We start from the raw sequence: 17369 nt of genomic DNA, 5'->3' as shown, positions 1-17369 counted from the left end.
TAACAAATTTTTGAGTTGTAATTAAATTACTCCCCTAGATTTTGAAATAGGTGTCTCTGCAGTCAAGTTTTCTTTGGCCAAAGGCCTTCTTTACATCTGAGTCTTAATTTCTGTCTACATACTTGAGGCTTTTCTTTGAAGCGGTTTACTCCCTCTGCTGGCTCCAACTATGAAATGTATGAAAGTAGAGTTCTGATCATGAATTCCGGAGATTACATGCATATCCTGTTCTTTGCTTTCGACTATTTCCAAAATGTAAAATTAAACATTAGCTTGGCTCCCTCTTAATTCTAGATATAAAATTGGCCAAGAATCTGAGAGATTTTATATTCCTTTTGAGAACAATATGAAATTCTGAGACTAGTAGTGATATGATAATTAAAAAGTCTGACGTACAGATTTATAGTATACAGTAGGTGCTCAATAAATATTTATTAGTTTCTTGATTGCCATCATATTTTATTATATGGAGGCATGCCATGTGTACTTTACTGTAGGAGCAATAAATCACCCGTTCTGTGTATGAGGTCATCTTGAGTTTCCATAGTACTTGCTCAATGCCTTATTATAGTTCCAGCCATACTGTATTAATGTTGTGTCTTTTTATATTTGCCTCACTAGGCTATGAACTCTTCCAGGACAGGCACAATCTATTATTTGTCTTTTTAGCCTCAGTCTCTATCAGGGTGGATTTGTTGCCCAGTAAATGTCAGTGAACTTCAAATCATACTATAAATGTCTTCCTCAATGGTGTGCAAACAGCCAGGAAGTTTAAGTAATTAGAAATGTTCTACATTCTACTTTTACCATGAAGAAGTAACTAAAAGTAAATAAGTCATTTATTTGGAGCAGCCTCTACCTAAACAAGGGTATATCTGTGCTCATAGAAATAATACAGTTAACATAGACACAGCAAGATGCCCTCACTGTCTTCATCTATGGTAATGTATAGTGGCAACTGAAGCCTAAAATGGTTATATCAAAACTCTGAAGGGTACTTTATAACTTTTATGTTCACTTTGTGCTTCCATTTTTTGACGCAAACCACGTTTTGTCACATATCTTACTTTGTGTGTATGTATGTATGTGTTTCCATATGTGCACTGGGGTTTGGACCCAGGGCCCTATGCATACTAGGTAAAGTGCTCTACTACTGAGCTATACCCCCAGCTATATTGCTTGCTTTAAAGCAATATATAACTGCTCTTATTTTTCAGGACTATATTAGTTAATGATGTTATGTTACATACTTAGATACCTTTCAAATTTTATTTTTGAGTACTTGCACTTCCAAACCTGTACATTGTCATAGACTAGTGCTTTACAAAGCACTTTCCAAGGGTTCTATAAAATGGTAATAGATGTTATTTGAGAGATAAAAATCATTTAGCTTGGTAAATACTGAATTAAATAAGTTTCTTTTAACTGCAGGACTTCTCAGAGCCTGTGATAGATCAGTGTGCAATGTGAATTTAAAGGGGGTAGATTCAGCATATCCCCAGATTTGCTCAATTTGGAACCATTTTTCATATGTAAACTCCCTTTGGGAAACAAGCATGTTACATAATCAAGACTTAGTATAGCCAAATCAATTCTTCTAATATCATCTCCAAAATATGAGTAACATTCCTTTTGATTGAAAGTGACTTTATTAATGGAAAATATTGATGGAATTACTTCGCCTTTCCCCCCATTGATGGGATTACTTTTTTCCCCTTAAGTTAAAAGAAGAACCTCGCGTATTCAGTGTGTTTACCTTAAAATACAGAAGAGCATTTCTTCCTTCTTTGCCACCTCAATTTTGGAATCAGTCAGACTATAAGCCCCACAGAGTTAGGAAACAGACCCTAGCATTCACTAGCACCTAAGGTCAGCCACCAACCAGGTAGTAGGACCCTGCAAATGTTTAGACCAAGAAATAACAAAATCATTTCTGCAGTCATTAAGTGTGTAAATGACACAGGAAAATGGTACCTGTGTACAAAGTTTATTGTCCTTCAATCCCACCCCCAGTAGTTGCCTTGGTTCCTCATGTTTAAATTCCATGCCTGGATGCCTGTGATTGTAGGTTCACTACAGATGGAAACATAACTAAATGACATCTTTAGAGGGAAATGTGCCAAAAGGAGCAGATAACTTCACTGCCTTTAGTTTGGCCCTTAACTAAGCTTGGGGTTACATAGTGACAAATGAACTTGTATATTTTAGTTTATAATGATATTTCAAAATTTTGTACATAAAAGAAATCCAATAAAGACAACAATACAACAGCATCTGAAACTTTTACATTATTAATATTCAAATATTTCAGTAGCATTCAGTTTTGTTGGGAGTAACGGCGATGGAAGTAGATTCTTATGGTCATACCGCACATTGGCTGGGTCCATAAGAGAGGAGTACTATGGAGTATAGAGCAGGGAGCTGATCCTTCTCTCAAAATGTCCCGGAAGGCTTACAAGAAGGACATCCCTAAGCCCTGCTTCTATTTTTGCCATATTTGTGGGTCTTCTGTATATTATCTACATGGTGATTTAAGAGTACTTTAAGTATCACTGTGATCACTTCTTAGTTCATTTGTCAAAGTCCCAACAGAGCTTCAGGGATAAAAACTACCTGCCACAGATTTCTAGAAAGCAGCAGCTTTCTTTGAAATGTTTATAAGTGGAAAGGCAGTGTTTCTTTGAATTAGTTCTGAGGTTAAAGCCAAGTTTTACCCAAACATGGAGGGTTACTTTTCCTTTCAAGTTCTTTTTGCATGCAGCAACCACACAGCCCTGAACACGCATGCAGTGTGGCCCCGAGTCTAGGTGAGAAGCCTTCCGCTGGTTTCTGTGTTCACACATGTCCCTCTCTTGATGGCGGATGTACCTAGAAATACTATGAAAAGTCCTTGGTATTAGTGTGGTTCTTCCTAGAAACTGAGACAGTTTAAAGAGAAGCATTGTGGCTCATCACAAGCAAATGAATATATAGATTCCATAATCATCTATTTAACTTACAGAACTATATTCCTTATCAAAGATCCTTCACCTCTGCTCATAGAAGTTATGGGAAATGAATTTTAAATTTTAAAGATACATAAAATATGATAAGTATAGAAAAGCATTTTATATAGAGAAGGGAAAAAATAAAGACCTAGACACATATTACATATCAGACTTTTTTTTATAGCAACTTCAAAGTTAGATTGTTAACTCCAGGGGTGTTATCATGACATCCACCTAATCGTACTGTGTTCAAACCTGAAAAATTCTTATGCCTAGTGTTGTGATTTATTTTTTCTTTTTTTTTTTTAATTATGTTTCTCTTTTGGTAGCATTGTGTTATAAAATGGCAGGTGATAACTATTCAGATTCTTAACCTGTTTCTTCTTTGTCCTGTTTTCACAGTTGTAGTCCTCTGTGCCTTTTTTTTTCCTGTTTTATAAACAATAGGCAGCCTTTTATACTGTCTGTATAAATGGGTGAGGGGTGAGTTTGAGGAAGAGTCTGACTAGAGGAACTGGTTAGAGGGTGATTTCGTTTGCAGAGATAGAATACAAAAGGAGAACAAGTTTGGGAGGACGGACCATGCTGCGGTCTCTGGGAAGGCATGTTATGGAAGGAGAGCAGAAATTTGCCCATGCACACAGCCCCAGACTTCTGGCCCTGTGGGTAGGCAGACCTTCCCTACCCTCCATCCTGGATCCCGCCACTTACATGTCCTTGACCCTGGCCCCTCAGCTGGTGGTTATCTTGATGAAATCCTTGGCAATACCCCATCCTAGAAAACATGTTCTTTTGTTCTTCAGCTTTTTGGTAAAACTGCATTGCTGTGGAAATTTTGAAGGGGGTTGGGGAGGTGGATAGCAAACATTTTTTCATTGTAACTAGGCTAAAGACCAATAAATAAATAAATAAATAAAAAGAACTGAGGTCATTTAAACACCACAACAAAGAGAATGAACCTGAGTCAGATAAGCCCTCCTTCAACTCCTGGTTCTGCCTTTTACCAGCTGATTGGTCCTTGGCTTCTGTGAGTTGCCTCTTCCTTGTCTGTAAAAAATAGAGTCATCAATACTTATTTTACAGCACTAAACCGAAGATTATATAAAGTAGCAGACAGTCAATCCAGCACAGTACTTTACATCTGTGATTTACAAATTTTTTTCTTTCCCTCTTTCCCTAGCCTACTTCTTTACCCTTGCATAAGAATAAAATGAAAAAAATCAGAGAAGAGATCACAAAATCCCCCATTAACCCATTCTGATGTTTAATGGGGCTTGTCTGAAAATACTTCCTTCTGTCTAACTAAAATTCCTAAGGCTTCAATCTAAGCCCTCCTCTTGGTTGAGCCCTTCTCCTTTTTGTTTGCAGTTTTAATCTCACTAAATGAACAGCAGGAAACATCCTAATCTTCAGAAGCATATTTTCTTTTTTGCCTGCCTTTCATAGCTGAAAGCATAAAATCTAGTGGGACCCCCAGAATTCTTGGTGCTTTAAACTTACTTCTGGCAGCCCAGGTTAGTCGGAAATGCACAGCTGGTTTTCTTTTCCTGCAGGCATCTCTGTGAACCTTTTAGATGGAGGTATATGTGAGAAATAGGAAGGAAGTATACACTACAGAGGAACTTTACCTTGGAAGTTCTTTAGAGCGAAGGATCTCTAAATCCTTCCCATTTAAGGAAGGCATTCCCCACAGAATTTTAAAAATGTTGAAGAATGTGTGTTCCTAAACTTAGTTATTTTTTTCCCCTGTGATACAACACTATACTGTACTTTTTGTGTGTCTGTGTGAACCCAGCGCCTCACACATGCTAAGCAAGTGCTCTGTCACTGAGCTACAACCCCAGCTCTTTTTATTTTTTATTTTGATACAGTCTTGCTGAGTGACTGAGGGTCTTGCTAAGTTGCTGAGGCTGACCTCTAACTTGGCAATTCTCCTACTTCAGCCTCCCGAGTACTGGAATTACAGGTGTGCACCACTATGCCCAGCCCTGAATTTAGGTTTTTAAACTATGCTTCCATTTCCCTCATCACTTGCACTAACCATATAACCTGCTTGGATTCATGCAGTAGATTTGCATGCAGCCTGTATAAAAATGAACCTAGCAACTAAAGAGAAATAAGAAACAGACTTTAGAAGCATTTGACTATTTTTCATAACAAAAAAAATCAGTTTTTAAATACTATCACAAATCTGAGTAATGACATGACCTCCCAAAGCATATAGATTCCCTTAAGAGTTAAAACAACTTGAAGAGGAAATGATGAGCTATGCAGCCTGCCATATCCTGTGTTCAGAACAATTTTCATTTCTACTTATCTGTAAAGGTTGAAGGAATGTCTACAAATATTTGCTTGGTTTCTATGGTGAGGGCAGAGAGAGATCAAGTGGATGATTGTTTAGTGTCAAAATCAAAACTGTGTTATACTGTACTTTTACAAAGAGAATGAGTTTGTTACTTGAAACATAGTAGACATTTAGCAAATGGTATTTTAAGTTTCACCAGTGCAAGATGAAATTTAAACAATGCAGCCTGAAGGAAAACATGGTCCCCTCAGGCATTTTAAAACTTCATTTTACAAAAATAAAGTGGCCCTGGCACTTTATTAAAAAGTCATCTGTTGACTAAAGATAGTGTTGGTAGATTCTCAGAATGCCTGGCATGGGTCTGGGGATACAGTCATGGTCTATAAATTTAAACCTGTGTACTGCCCTGGGTTCTCCCTCCTAACCCTAGAACTCTGCATTCTCCTATCTTTTGGTTACTTGTACATTCATCGAGAGATGCATTTATTTTATGCCTATGTACAGTGTTCTACAAGGTGCTGGGGTTAAAAATTCCCCCTAGAAATGGTCTCTACCCTCAGAAACATAATCTCAGGTCTAGGTGGCTGTCAGGACACCATATAGGAGATACAGGGTAGTCAGTGCTGTGATCACTAGTGTTTGGGGAAGACCAGGCAGGACAGGATTCACAAGAATTAAGAACAGAGTTGTGAGGAGGACCAGAGAAGGCTCTCAGCATGTGGGAAGGCCACAGCCTATGACCACAACACGTGTATTTGAAGAGCCTCTTAAGTCTCTGAGCAGGTTGAGAAAAACTTCCTGTACAGAGGGGCAGGTGATGAAGCCGGAGAGGATGGGAGCCTAGTCATTAGGGCCCCTCGGGCAAGCTGGACTCGACATCAATCTGGAAAGCCATGGAGAATGGATGAAGGATTTTTGAGCAGGACAGTGGTTGAGAAAGCAGAGTAGAAAGAGGCAGACTGGTTGGAAAAGACCCCAGAGGAAACTTCTGGAATCACCTAGGAGAGGATGGGTTCATGATGGAGCTTTCATTGATGAAGACGAATAGGAAACTGGATAGGTGATGGCTTTGCTTTTAGAGAGGGAATGTAAGAGGAGAAACAAGCTTCCGTGGAAAGACAATGCATGCATTTCTGAACCTGAGGTTCCTCTGAGAAGACTAAGCCATGGTTCCAGGAGTTGATTGGAGTTTTAGGTCAGTTATTCCGCAGTGTTGTGAGTACAGTAGGGGTTTTGGAGTTCTTTTGATTCTTTGTTTATTAGTTTTGAGACAGGATCTTTCTGTGTACCCAGGCTGACCTTGAACTCACAATCCTCCTCTCTCAGCTCCCAGGTAGCTGGGGATTACAGGCACAGACCACCACACCCAACACAGGTATATTATGGATTTAAGATACATCCCCATATGATGTACTACAGGAATTGTGCATCATATGAGAAAAGTGACTGCCTGAGGTGGTAGCCTTAGAGGAGACCATTATTTAAAGAAATCTGGGATAACACTGGGACAGAACCTTAGTGTTCTAGTATTCTGCATCACTACACAGCATTCCCGCCCCTGGCCTTCAGCCAACTCCTTTGATTTGCTACCTTCCTAGTTTATAACCACACTATCTAGTACCACTACAGCGCCTCACATAGAGTGGGCAGTCACATAATGAACCTAATGGAAGCTCCCTTTGGGGTAGATCTGCTTAGACATTAATAAAATGAGAAATATGAGCTCAGAAGAAGAAAACAAGTACCTCTAGTATCTGTACCTCTTTAACCTTCAGTGGGTCATGGTTGTCTCTCCCTGGACACAATACACAGGTCTCTGTTGTACTGAGAAGCTCTCTTCCCCTGAGATACCCTTGGTCTATACTTGGAGGAAACACTCATCTCAGCATTTTGCTGTGTTTTCTGTTGCCCTCTGAGTCCTTGTATCCCCTGAGTCAAATAGGTTCATCCCCCTCCCTCCACAAGTCCATTTTTGTAAAAGGTACATGAGTATCAATGGTACTAAATTATTATTAGACAGTATTGCCCTCATTATCCTCAGTCCAGGGGATTGCCTCTATTGGTCTTTAATATGCCACTAGCAGTTTTCTGAGGTTCATTTATGTATCCAGCACCTTCCATACACGGCATTATGTATGCATTGTGGCCAATGAATCATGACTGCAATGAAAACTAGAAAGCACCAAGTGCTACAGAAGTGAAATAGAAGCTCAGAGGACAGCTGTCGCCTCCAGCTGAGAAATCAAGAAGGGCTTAGTGGAGAAAGCAGTAAGTGTACAAGGCCTCAAAAGATGGGTGGAATTTGGACCTCAGAGTCTTAGGGAAAGAGTGTGCCCCTGACAGAACCACAGAAGCAGGTGGTGGGAAGGTAGCACATCTAAACAGGAACCACAGTCTCAGGTAAACCAGGGCAGCTCTGGGTCTCAGGAAGGACAGCCAGACTTCGAGATGGTGATGGAGGCATCAGAGCAGAAATGAGAACAGTTATTGCACAGTACTCCCTGCCCTGAGGAGCTCATCTTTAGACCTTAACCATTTTTCATCATATGTCAAAACATTTCCTTCTGGCCCTTAGATTACAAACAAGTGAATTTGAGAGGATTCCATTGTGTTTTGATGCAAGGTATAACACTGTTAACTTTTACTGGTGTCTAATTTCCATATAACTGGCATTATAATGAGAAGACTGGCCGAGTGCAGTGGCACACACCTGTAATCCCAGTGGCTCAGGAGGCTGAGACGGGAGGATCCCAGGTTCAAAGCCAGTCTCAGCAACTGTGAGGCTAAGAAACTCAGTGAGACCCTGTTTCTAAATAAAATACAAAATAGGGCTGGGGCTGTGGTTCAGTGATTGAGTACTCCTGAGTTCAGTCCCTGGTACCAAATAATAACAACAACAACATCAATAATAATAATGAAAAGACTGCTTGGCAGAATTCAAATTATGATTCTTTCTGATATTCTTAATTTAAATGTATAATTTTAAAGAACTGGATTTTTAAAATCATTACCACTATTCTTTATGAATATGGACAGTGAAATTATCACTAATTTTTACTTTGCAAAACCATACTAATTTTTGATAGGGAAAAAACATACATATTAGAGAGTTTTGTATTAGTATGAAGAAAAAAGACAGATTTGGAAACCTTCACTTTGAAAAAAGTAAAAATTTTGAAGTGTGTCAAGGATTGTATCCAAAGTCTTCATTATCTACACTGGTGTTTGAAACACACTGAAGCGGGCCCAGAGGAGAATAGCACCACACCGGTCATATGGTGCTACCAAACAAAAAAGACAGCAAGGGTATCCAAGAGTAGAGTTCTTGGGTCTGTCTGTACAGTGTGTCTGTTTTTAAGTCTTCATTACCACTGCCACAGCAATTATGTATGCTTAGGATGTTAACAGGGAGCACCTTATGGTCCCCCATGCAGATGTCCTCATTGATAGATGAGAAAGCAGGCTTGGAGTTAGTCAGGGTTCCAACAGGAATTAGATGGTGCACAGAAAATAAGGAAATTTGGGGAGATTTGTTTGCTGAGACACAATTTACAAAAATGTTGGTTTAGGGGGACTCAGAATTGTGTCATACCTTGAGTCTTAATGGCAGCCAGGCTCTCACCATTCCCAGGCTCAAAGGGAAGCAGTGGTTACTGGAATCCAGAGGGAAGGAATCAAGTAGAACCATCTGCTTGCTCCAGGTAGACACTGACTTTGCAGTGGCAATGCAGCTGGCTCTAGGCTACCTCCTGGGAGGAAGTCAAGGAGTTAAGGACCTGACCTCTCTTCTCCCTCTCCCTCAACTCATGCCAAGGCTTCTCATTGGCCAGACCCAGTAAGAAACAGGAGGCATATGGCAAATAGAGGTCTACCTGCAGTGCAGAGACCATCCAGAGAAACAAAAGGAAGACACCTAGCACTGTGTTCACACCCTGCTTCTCTGCTGTTGCAGCCATCAAATAAGGATGAATCCACTGGCATTGACAGCTTTTCCAGGATCTTGGTGAAAGGGTGCGTAAATAACAGACTGTTCAGAATATTAAGTGAGAGCAGTTTATTCTGACATGTATTTTGAGTCAGAGTTGGCCTTGGCTCTACTTTATCTTATACTGTTATTGAACTGGTTCAAAAAAAAAATTGTGAATAGAGATCAAAGCAGTTTAAACAGATACATTCACTTGTGTAAATATCCTTGAACTCCTTCCCCCCTTCCGCTCCCCCTCCTGTTGCCAAATCCATTCAGCACCTCTAGAGGCTGTTAATACATGTAATGATTGTAATAAACATCGTATTTGCTTTTGTTCCAGCTGGCTCCAGCCTCCAAACTCTGTCTGTAGTTCCTATTGTTATCTTTGCTTACTAGACAACTGCATTGTGTCCACTGGTAGCTACCTTTGTCACAGATTCCTAAATGTTGATCTTTGTGTATTGCACTCCGTTTCCCACAACATGTTTTTAAACTTAATTGACCACTCTACTTGGTTTTTAAGGACCTTTAGAATTATTTAACATAGCGTACTTCTAACAAAAATTGACTGTGTTCTTGAATGTCCTTGCTTTGTGCACAAAAACCTTGAAACATTTTTATCAGTTCTGCTCATTCTTTATAAAATTTTAAGTAAAAATTAATAAATTTCTACTTATGAGTGACAGAGTAGTTATTAGTGATGGGGTATTCCACTAAAGATTTAGGGGCACAAATATAATTCCTAAGAAAAAAGAATTTGTAGTTTACCATTAGGAAAATATGTTGCACTTTGCTCTCAAAAGCTTAGCGTTAGATTTAGTTGTGGTACATATTTTGTATCGAATACAATTTTTAAAATTTTCATCATTTGAGATATTTTAAATTACAGTGACTTATTGTAAGAATTGAAGGACTCTAGGTTAGAGATTATAAAACAGCTATATGAATTAAGAAGTTAAAACTAGGAAAGATCTCTTGACATATGATATAATACATAAACCAGGGAACGACTATAAGAAAATGCTATTCTTTTATATCTGTTGAAAACAATAGTAATTTGTTATTTTTAAATGCAGACCCTCTGGGATTATTTTATTAGGGAATTAAATAGAAATGTAAGACTTGTACAGTTCAGAGGTTTTGTTTCTAGTTTGGGGATTTAAGTATGATCAAATGCACAGAGATAAACCAAAAAGATGTCTCCTTAGGAAAATATTAATATTTCAAAATACAGTATAAATATAAACTTCATCTAATTTTTCTCTTTGTTACAGTGAAATCACAGAGATTAAGCACCAGTCTTACTAATACAAATGAGATCTTTTAACTCTTAGCTTTCATTGAAACCATTAAATGTAAATTGGGGAGAGACAGAGCACAAGATGAGAATTAATTCATTCTTTTCAGTGGCTCGATAATGTTCCCTTATTGGTCATTACTGTGGCACAAACATCTGTGAGAATATCTGTTTCTATACTAATGTGAATATTTCTATAAAACAGATATTCACAAGTGGAATTCCAGGTTAGGAAGATGTGCACTATGAATTTTAGAGATGCTGTCAGTTTGCACTCTAAAAAGGTTGTGCCGATCGATTTGCAGTTTCAGAGTTCTTTCAGGGCTATAGGAATGTGGTTACGTGGTAGAGCACTTGCCTAACATGTACAAGGCCCTGAGTTTAGTTCACAGCACCAAAATAAATATCTCAATAAATAAATATTCATACCATGGCCAACTATTAATATTGTCATTCTGTTCATTTCTGCAAATCAGGCAAAAAAATGATACTGCTTCATCATAATGTGTTTCTTTCCTTACTTTTCTTTTTTTCTTTTTCCTTATCTTTCTGTCTTCTTTCCTTACACGAGATTGAGTGTCTTTTTATAATTTTCACTTCTTGTGAATTGCTTTTTTCATATATTTTGTCTGTTATTCAGTGGTGGTGCTTTATTCCTTACTGACTTGTACAAGCTCTTTATGTAATACGTATACTAATTCTTTGACTTTATATATATTTTAGATGTTTTCACCCAGGCTGTCATTTGCCATTTGCCTTTTTTTAAAAAAACAGTATTCTTTGCTGAAGATGATTTCAGTTAACATTAACATTAAACCCCATAAATACATCAGTCTCTTCCTGGATTGTATGTTGTGTTTTTAAATCTGTTAGCACCTAGTAGTTTGTTACTTACTGTACCTTAAAGTATATTAAGAGAAAATCTCCCTCAACCTTATTTCTCCAACTATCTTGTCTTAGTATTGAGTTTTGTGTTTTCTTTTTAATGCTCTTTAAGCATTATTCTACCAGAGGGACTATTTGATCAAAGTTAAAATTTCTTCCCAAAATCATTATCCTAATTTTTTATGCCTGGGATGACTGTTGTCTTTGTAACATGACTTTTCCCATTTTAGTCTTTTAGTCTCACCATTTACTTAGCTTTAATTTTATATTCTTCTTTAGCAGCATATCATTTTCTTTTATGTAAATTTATAGTTTTTTATTTCTCAATATTTTACATTTTTTTCTTACTATTATGAATGGACTCCTTTTTCCATTTTATTTTGTAGCTGACTTGTGTATTTATTCTATGTCTATAAAAATTCTCATTATTTTGATAATATTTTTGTTATAATAAGTTTTACTTACCCCAAATATAAGGCCAGTTTACATAAGGCAGAAACCCTTAGGCTTACAAAGGAGATACTGGGGAAAAGAAAACAAAATTCAGTCCTCCTTCAGAGTTCGACAAAGTATAGAATAATGTAAGTAAGAATTTGTATGAGGAAAACTTTCGTTGTTAAAGAACTTTACACTTTGAAGATAGTACCCTCTCATACCCCACAGAACAAAAAAAAAAGGGTATGTACTTCATCATAAAGAAAACAGAAATAAACTCTAAGAAGTAGACATTTTACAGGTTACATTGTCTAGTTGTAATGCAATAAAACTAGAAATCCAGTAATTAAAAAATAACCATAAGCCAGGCACACTGGCACACGCCTGTAAACCCAGTGGCCAAGGAAGCTGAGACATGAGGATCAAGAGTTCAAAGCCAGCCTCAGCAGTGGCGGGGCGCTTAGCAACTCAGCGAGACCCTGTCTCTGAAATAAAATACAAAATAGGGCTGGGGATGTGGCTCAGTGATTGAGTGCCCCTGAGTTTAATCCCTGGTACAAAAACAAAACAAAACAAACATAAATAACCTGACCATATGGAAAATTTAAGACATTTTTTAAAATAAGTAATTCTTCAAAGTATAGTGTACTCTTGGATTAAAGATAAATAACATTTCTTAAAAGATGAACAAAAATGGGAAAATTTATTTGAAAATAATTATTCTGTTAGTAATCAGAGTTGAAAATAAATAAGAAAAGTTCCAAAGAAAACCAAAGAAACTAGGAGGGAGAATTTAAAAGGATAAAAATAGAAATCAACAAATTATAAAATAAAACAATAATCTTCCCAAAATGGCAATAAAACCTCACATGAGGGTTTTTTTTTTTAATTGATAACATAGCTAGCCAAACTCCTGACAAATGTGACAGATATAAAGAGAGCAAAAATACATATTGGGAAAGGGAAAATCAGTATAATCAGGAAACAGATGAGCTTAAAATAATTATAATAAATACTATGTTCAGATTTAAGCCAGGACATTCTTAAATCTAGGTTAAGAATTTTCCATGTATGAAGACACAAATGGTGTGACTCTACCTTGTATACAACCAGAGACATGAAGAATTGGGCTCTGTATGTGTACTATGAATTGAAATGCATTCTGCTGTCATATATAAAAAAATTAGAATAAGTAAGTAAATTTAAAAATAGAGTAGACAATATAAATTTTTAAAAAAGAATTTTCATAGGAGAATCCTTTACCATAATCAGGATTGATTCAAAAAGAGATTAAACCCTGAACAGACTAATTATCAAGAAGGAATTCAAAAGATTGTTGGGCACAGCTAACAGAGACCCCGACAGTGGTACAGGTCAGTTTAACCCTCACATAACTAATTATTTTTATGTCATTTATATTGTTCAAGAATATAGAAAAGGCCAGGCACAGTGGCGCATGCCTGTAATCTCAGCAGCTCCAGAGGCTGAGACAGGAGGATCTCGAGTTCAAAAACAGCCTCAGCAAAAGTGAGGCACTAAGCAGCTCAGTGAGACCCTGTCTCTAAATAAAATACAAAATAGGGCTGGGGATGTGGCTCGGTGGTCAAGTATCCCTGAGTTCAATCCCTGGTTCAATCCCCCCCGAAAATATAGAACAAAATACAAAGTTTGCATATCCGTGATATCAAAACATGAAAGATTAGCAAATAGAATTCTGAAGCATCTTAAACAAATAATACGCCAAGTGGGCTGGGTTGTGGCTCAGCGGTAGAATGCTTGCCTAGCACAATCGAGGACCTGGGTTGGATCCTCAGCACCACATAAAAAATAAATAAATAAAATAAAGGTATTGTGTCCAACTACAAATAAAAAATAAAAATATAAAAAGATTTTTAAATTTTTAGAAAAGAATAATAATTAGGAATGATTTATTCCAAGAAAGTATGGATGGTGCAATTTTAGGAAATCCACTAAAATAATTAATGTCATTAATTAAATAAAGGAAAATGATCATATGGTCATTAGTAATAGACATTTTTAAAGCATTTGAAAATTCATTCTACATTTTGAGTAATAATTACGTTTTTAAAAGAATAAAAGGGAACTTCCTATACATACCAATATTGTTCTTGTTGTTTTTACTATTCAGACATTGATTTGGTTATCATAATAGGTATCAAATGCTAAAGTATTAAAAATGAAGGTAGTCTGTCTTTCCAAAGTTTTTTTAAGATGAATAATCAATCAGAAATCCATTTCCCTAAAATAGCTTCAAATAATGCTGTATTCAAATTAAAATTTTCATCTCTTATAATGTTGGATTTTATTCTGAATTGAGGTAAAAAGATAAATGTGTGCCTTCACAATATCTGTGAATGTCTATAAACCATTCAAGTGGAACTTTATGGACAGTTTGCACCTGTGCTTTTGTTTATAGTATGACAGAGAAATGAAGAAGTGTGCCTCCAAATTGAAATATTAATAAAGCAGAAATAAATCATGGAAGTAAAAACTGGAGCCCAGAATTGGACACTCTTCTTAGCAAAAGTAGTACCTTCTCTTTGGGGAATGACTAGTCATTGAATTTTGCCCAGTCATCTTTCTAGGATGAATTGCCATAAACTAATCATTATTTTCATCTTTGTTACACTATTATTGCAATGGATACAGTATTGTGATAGGCATTTACAGACATATCATATATAAAGCCAGGGCTGTGCACCTCAGCCATGAACAATACATACTGTGAACTGTTACCACCAGTGATTTACAGGTAGCAGTGAGTTCAGGAGGGTAATGGCATTCAAACTGGACATGTGGAGTAAGTAGAATTTCTTCATGGTGAGGAGAATGAAAAAGAGTTGCCCAGGTTAGAACAGTAAAGAAAATCATGGAGGCAAGAGCTATAGGATATGTTTGTATAATCCAGTAGTACGCAAACCTATTAGGGTGAGCGTTCCCTGAAGAACTTAAAAGAAAAAAAAAGGAACCCACTCATGGAGAGCTAATTCGGTGGAGACAAAAAAAGGTTCAGATACCTAAGTTTTTCTAAAAGCCCCATGGATGATTCTGGTCATAGTCAAGGTTGAAAACCAGAGATATAATCATTGTGTAACTAGGGCATAAGGGATGTGTGGAAGTCCTGTAGGAGATGATGTTCGAAAGATATATTGGCATCAAATGATAACTGGGGTAAAAATTGTTCTGGTATTGTCAGTTTGTATTTTGAGTTTTATTTCTGTTACATCATCCTTCATTAGATATCAATTAAATAATCCCTAAGCAAAACTTAACCCCTGGGTGAATTTGAAGCAAAACATGTTAAATGAGATGAATAAGTCAATTTACCATATAATCAACCCAAAACTTAAAAACAGCAAGCATTTTATTATTCTCAGAGTCTTGTCGGTTGACTGGACTCAGCTGGCCAGACCTGCTCTGTGTGACATTGGCTGGGGCTGCAGACATCTGGGAGATTGGTGGGTCTTGAATATCTAAGATGCCTCACTCACGTGGCTTTCAGCTGACAGCTCAGCAAGGTATGTGGACCAGAGAGTCAAACTTCTCATAGCAAGCCATCTGAATTGCAAGAGGAAGCATCTTGAGAGCAAGCATTTGAAAGGGCCCAGGCTACAGGACTTCTCATGACCAAGCTTTGATAGTCTTAGACCTTATTTCCACCATAAACTATAGTTCAAACAAATTGCAAAGGCCAACTCAGATTCAGTGGAAGATAAATGAATTCCATCCCTTGATGGGGGAAGCAGCACATGTATAAAAAGAGACAAGGAAATTGATGGGAGCCATTTTTAGAGACTCTCCACCTCCATCTTAATGCATCAAATAACATACTATCAAGATACATGCGGTGGTGCATGCCTGTAATCCCAGCAGCTCAGGAGGCTGAGGCAGGAGGATTGGGAATTCAAAGCCAGCCTCAGCAAAAGCAAAATCCTAAGCAACTCAGTGAGATCCTGTCTCTAAGTAAAATACAAAATAGGGCTGGGGATATGGCTCAGTGGTTGAGTACCCCTGAGTTCAATCCCTGGTACCCCCAAAAAATAAAATACATAAAACTGAATGACAGTAACAATACAGTTAGATCAATAAAAATAAGGGGATCTGCTTAATGTAAAATGCTTATGTAATAAATTTATGTATTCCCAATTCTTTATTTGGCAATAATACATCCTCATTTCAAGTCTCCATAGAATATCTGCCTCTCTCCCTAAAATAAGAGGCACTTGATCCCTGTACACACAGAAATCTGAAGCCCTAACATGATGTTTTCTTCAGCTGTCAACCTGGCTGAAATAAGTACCACTTTGTTTGTTTCATCTACCTTATACTGTTCAATACTAAATGGGTTCTCCAGTTTGGGGAGTCTGCTATGGATGACCTTTCTTACACATGGTATGAATATTTGGGTTACATCTTTTAAGTTCTTCCCCATTTTTTATTTGTTTTCTGTAAAGAGCAGCATGGAAGGGGGTTTTATTTTGATTTCCCACAAAGTCATGATAAGAGCAGTTTTGACTCGCCCTGGGTGCTCTGTAGACTTCAAGGTCGCCATCTAGCAGCCACTGGAATCTTCTGATTTTCCAACACTGACCTCGGAATTGAGCTGGAGTTGTTGCCATCACCTGTTTTTCTTTTTTTTTTTTTTAAGAAAAAAAAATAGTTTTAAGATAAGAGGGTTTTATTTGCTTGCTTTGTTTTTGTCTTTGCCTTGCTTTCTGAAGCTTGTTATTTCACCATCCTGTTAAGATAGCATTTGAGATGGGAACCCAGGTGGTGGGGATGATGTAATTTCCTGGCCTGTGACTGATGAGTCCTATTTACTTATGCATCTATCAGTGTCCTCATATGATTTATAGGGGTTCTTTCTGAACTGGATCTTGTCATTAAGCCACCTAGAATCAGAAGGTTAAGCCCACAGCCATCTTCCTCAGTAATGCTGACATCTGTTTGTCATTGCAGGTCGTCACGCTGTGGTACAGAGCTCCAGAGGTCTTGCTCCAGTCCAGCTACGCCACCCCCGTGGATCTCTGGAGTGTTGGCTGCATATTTGCAGAAATGTTTCGTAGAAAGTAAGAAATATGTTTTCTTTTTGAATCTTCAGTAGTTTAATTGGCAGCATGGCGTGCCTGTCTCAATGAGGGTCATGATGTGGATCTGAGGTTCCTAGGTGTTCCCTCTTAGCCTACCTAAAACCACTTTCTCATTCAGTTTTGTATAACTGTAGTTTCAAGCTCTAGGAAACCCTGTTTGGAAAGGAACACACCACTTTTCTTTCCATTTCCATTGTCTTTGTTGGTGGTGATAAGACATGATGAAAGTGGGGCATGCTGGAGTGTTTTTTAGTGAAGAAATATTCTCAAGGTGAACTTCAGCCACAAGCAGAAGACAAGGATTGTTAAGTTCATGGGAATGTATTAACAGAAATTTCGATGGTGGGAATTATTGAAAAAAGACTAAGTAAGCTGAAAAGGA

The 17369-nt window shown here is 37.5% G+C and overlaps 1 protein-coding gene across 3 annotated transcripts in view; it reads left to right on the top strand.

Annotated features, from left to right (window-relative positions):
• Cdk6 (cyclin dependent kinase 6) overlaps positions 1–17369 on the top strand; it is a 217155-nt gene that overhangs the window by 135324 nt on the left and 64462 nt on the right. For all 3 annotated transcript variants that reach the window (XM_058582886.1, XM_058582887.1, XM_058582885.1), the window contains exon 5: positions 16857–16966. In XM_058582886.1, coding sequence (XP_058438869.1) covers positions 16857–16966 — 110 coding nt within the window. The remainder of the gene's footprint in view (positions 1–16856; positions 16967–17369) is intronic.

Source organism: Marmota monax, unplaced genomic scaffold, assembly GCF_021218885.2.
Source record: "Marmota monax isolate L192 unplaced genomic scaffold, Marmota_monax_Labrador192_F-V1.1 WCK01_AAM20220418_F8-fsc00264, whole genome shotgun sequence".
NCBI lineage: Eukaryota > Metazoa > Chordata > Mammalia > Rodentia > Sciuridae > Marmota > Marmota monax.
Note: the sequence above shows the minus strand (reverse complement) of the source record. Positions and strands in the feature narration are given on the sequence as shown.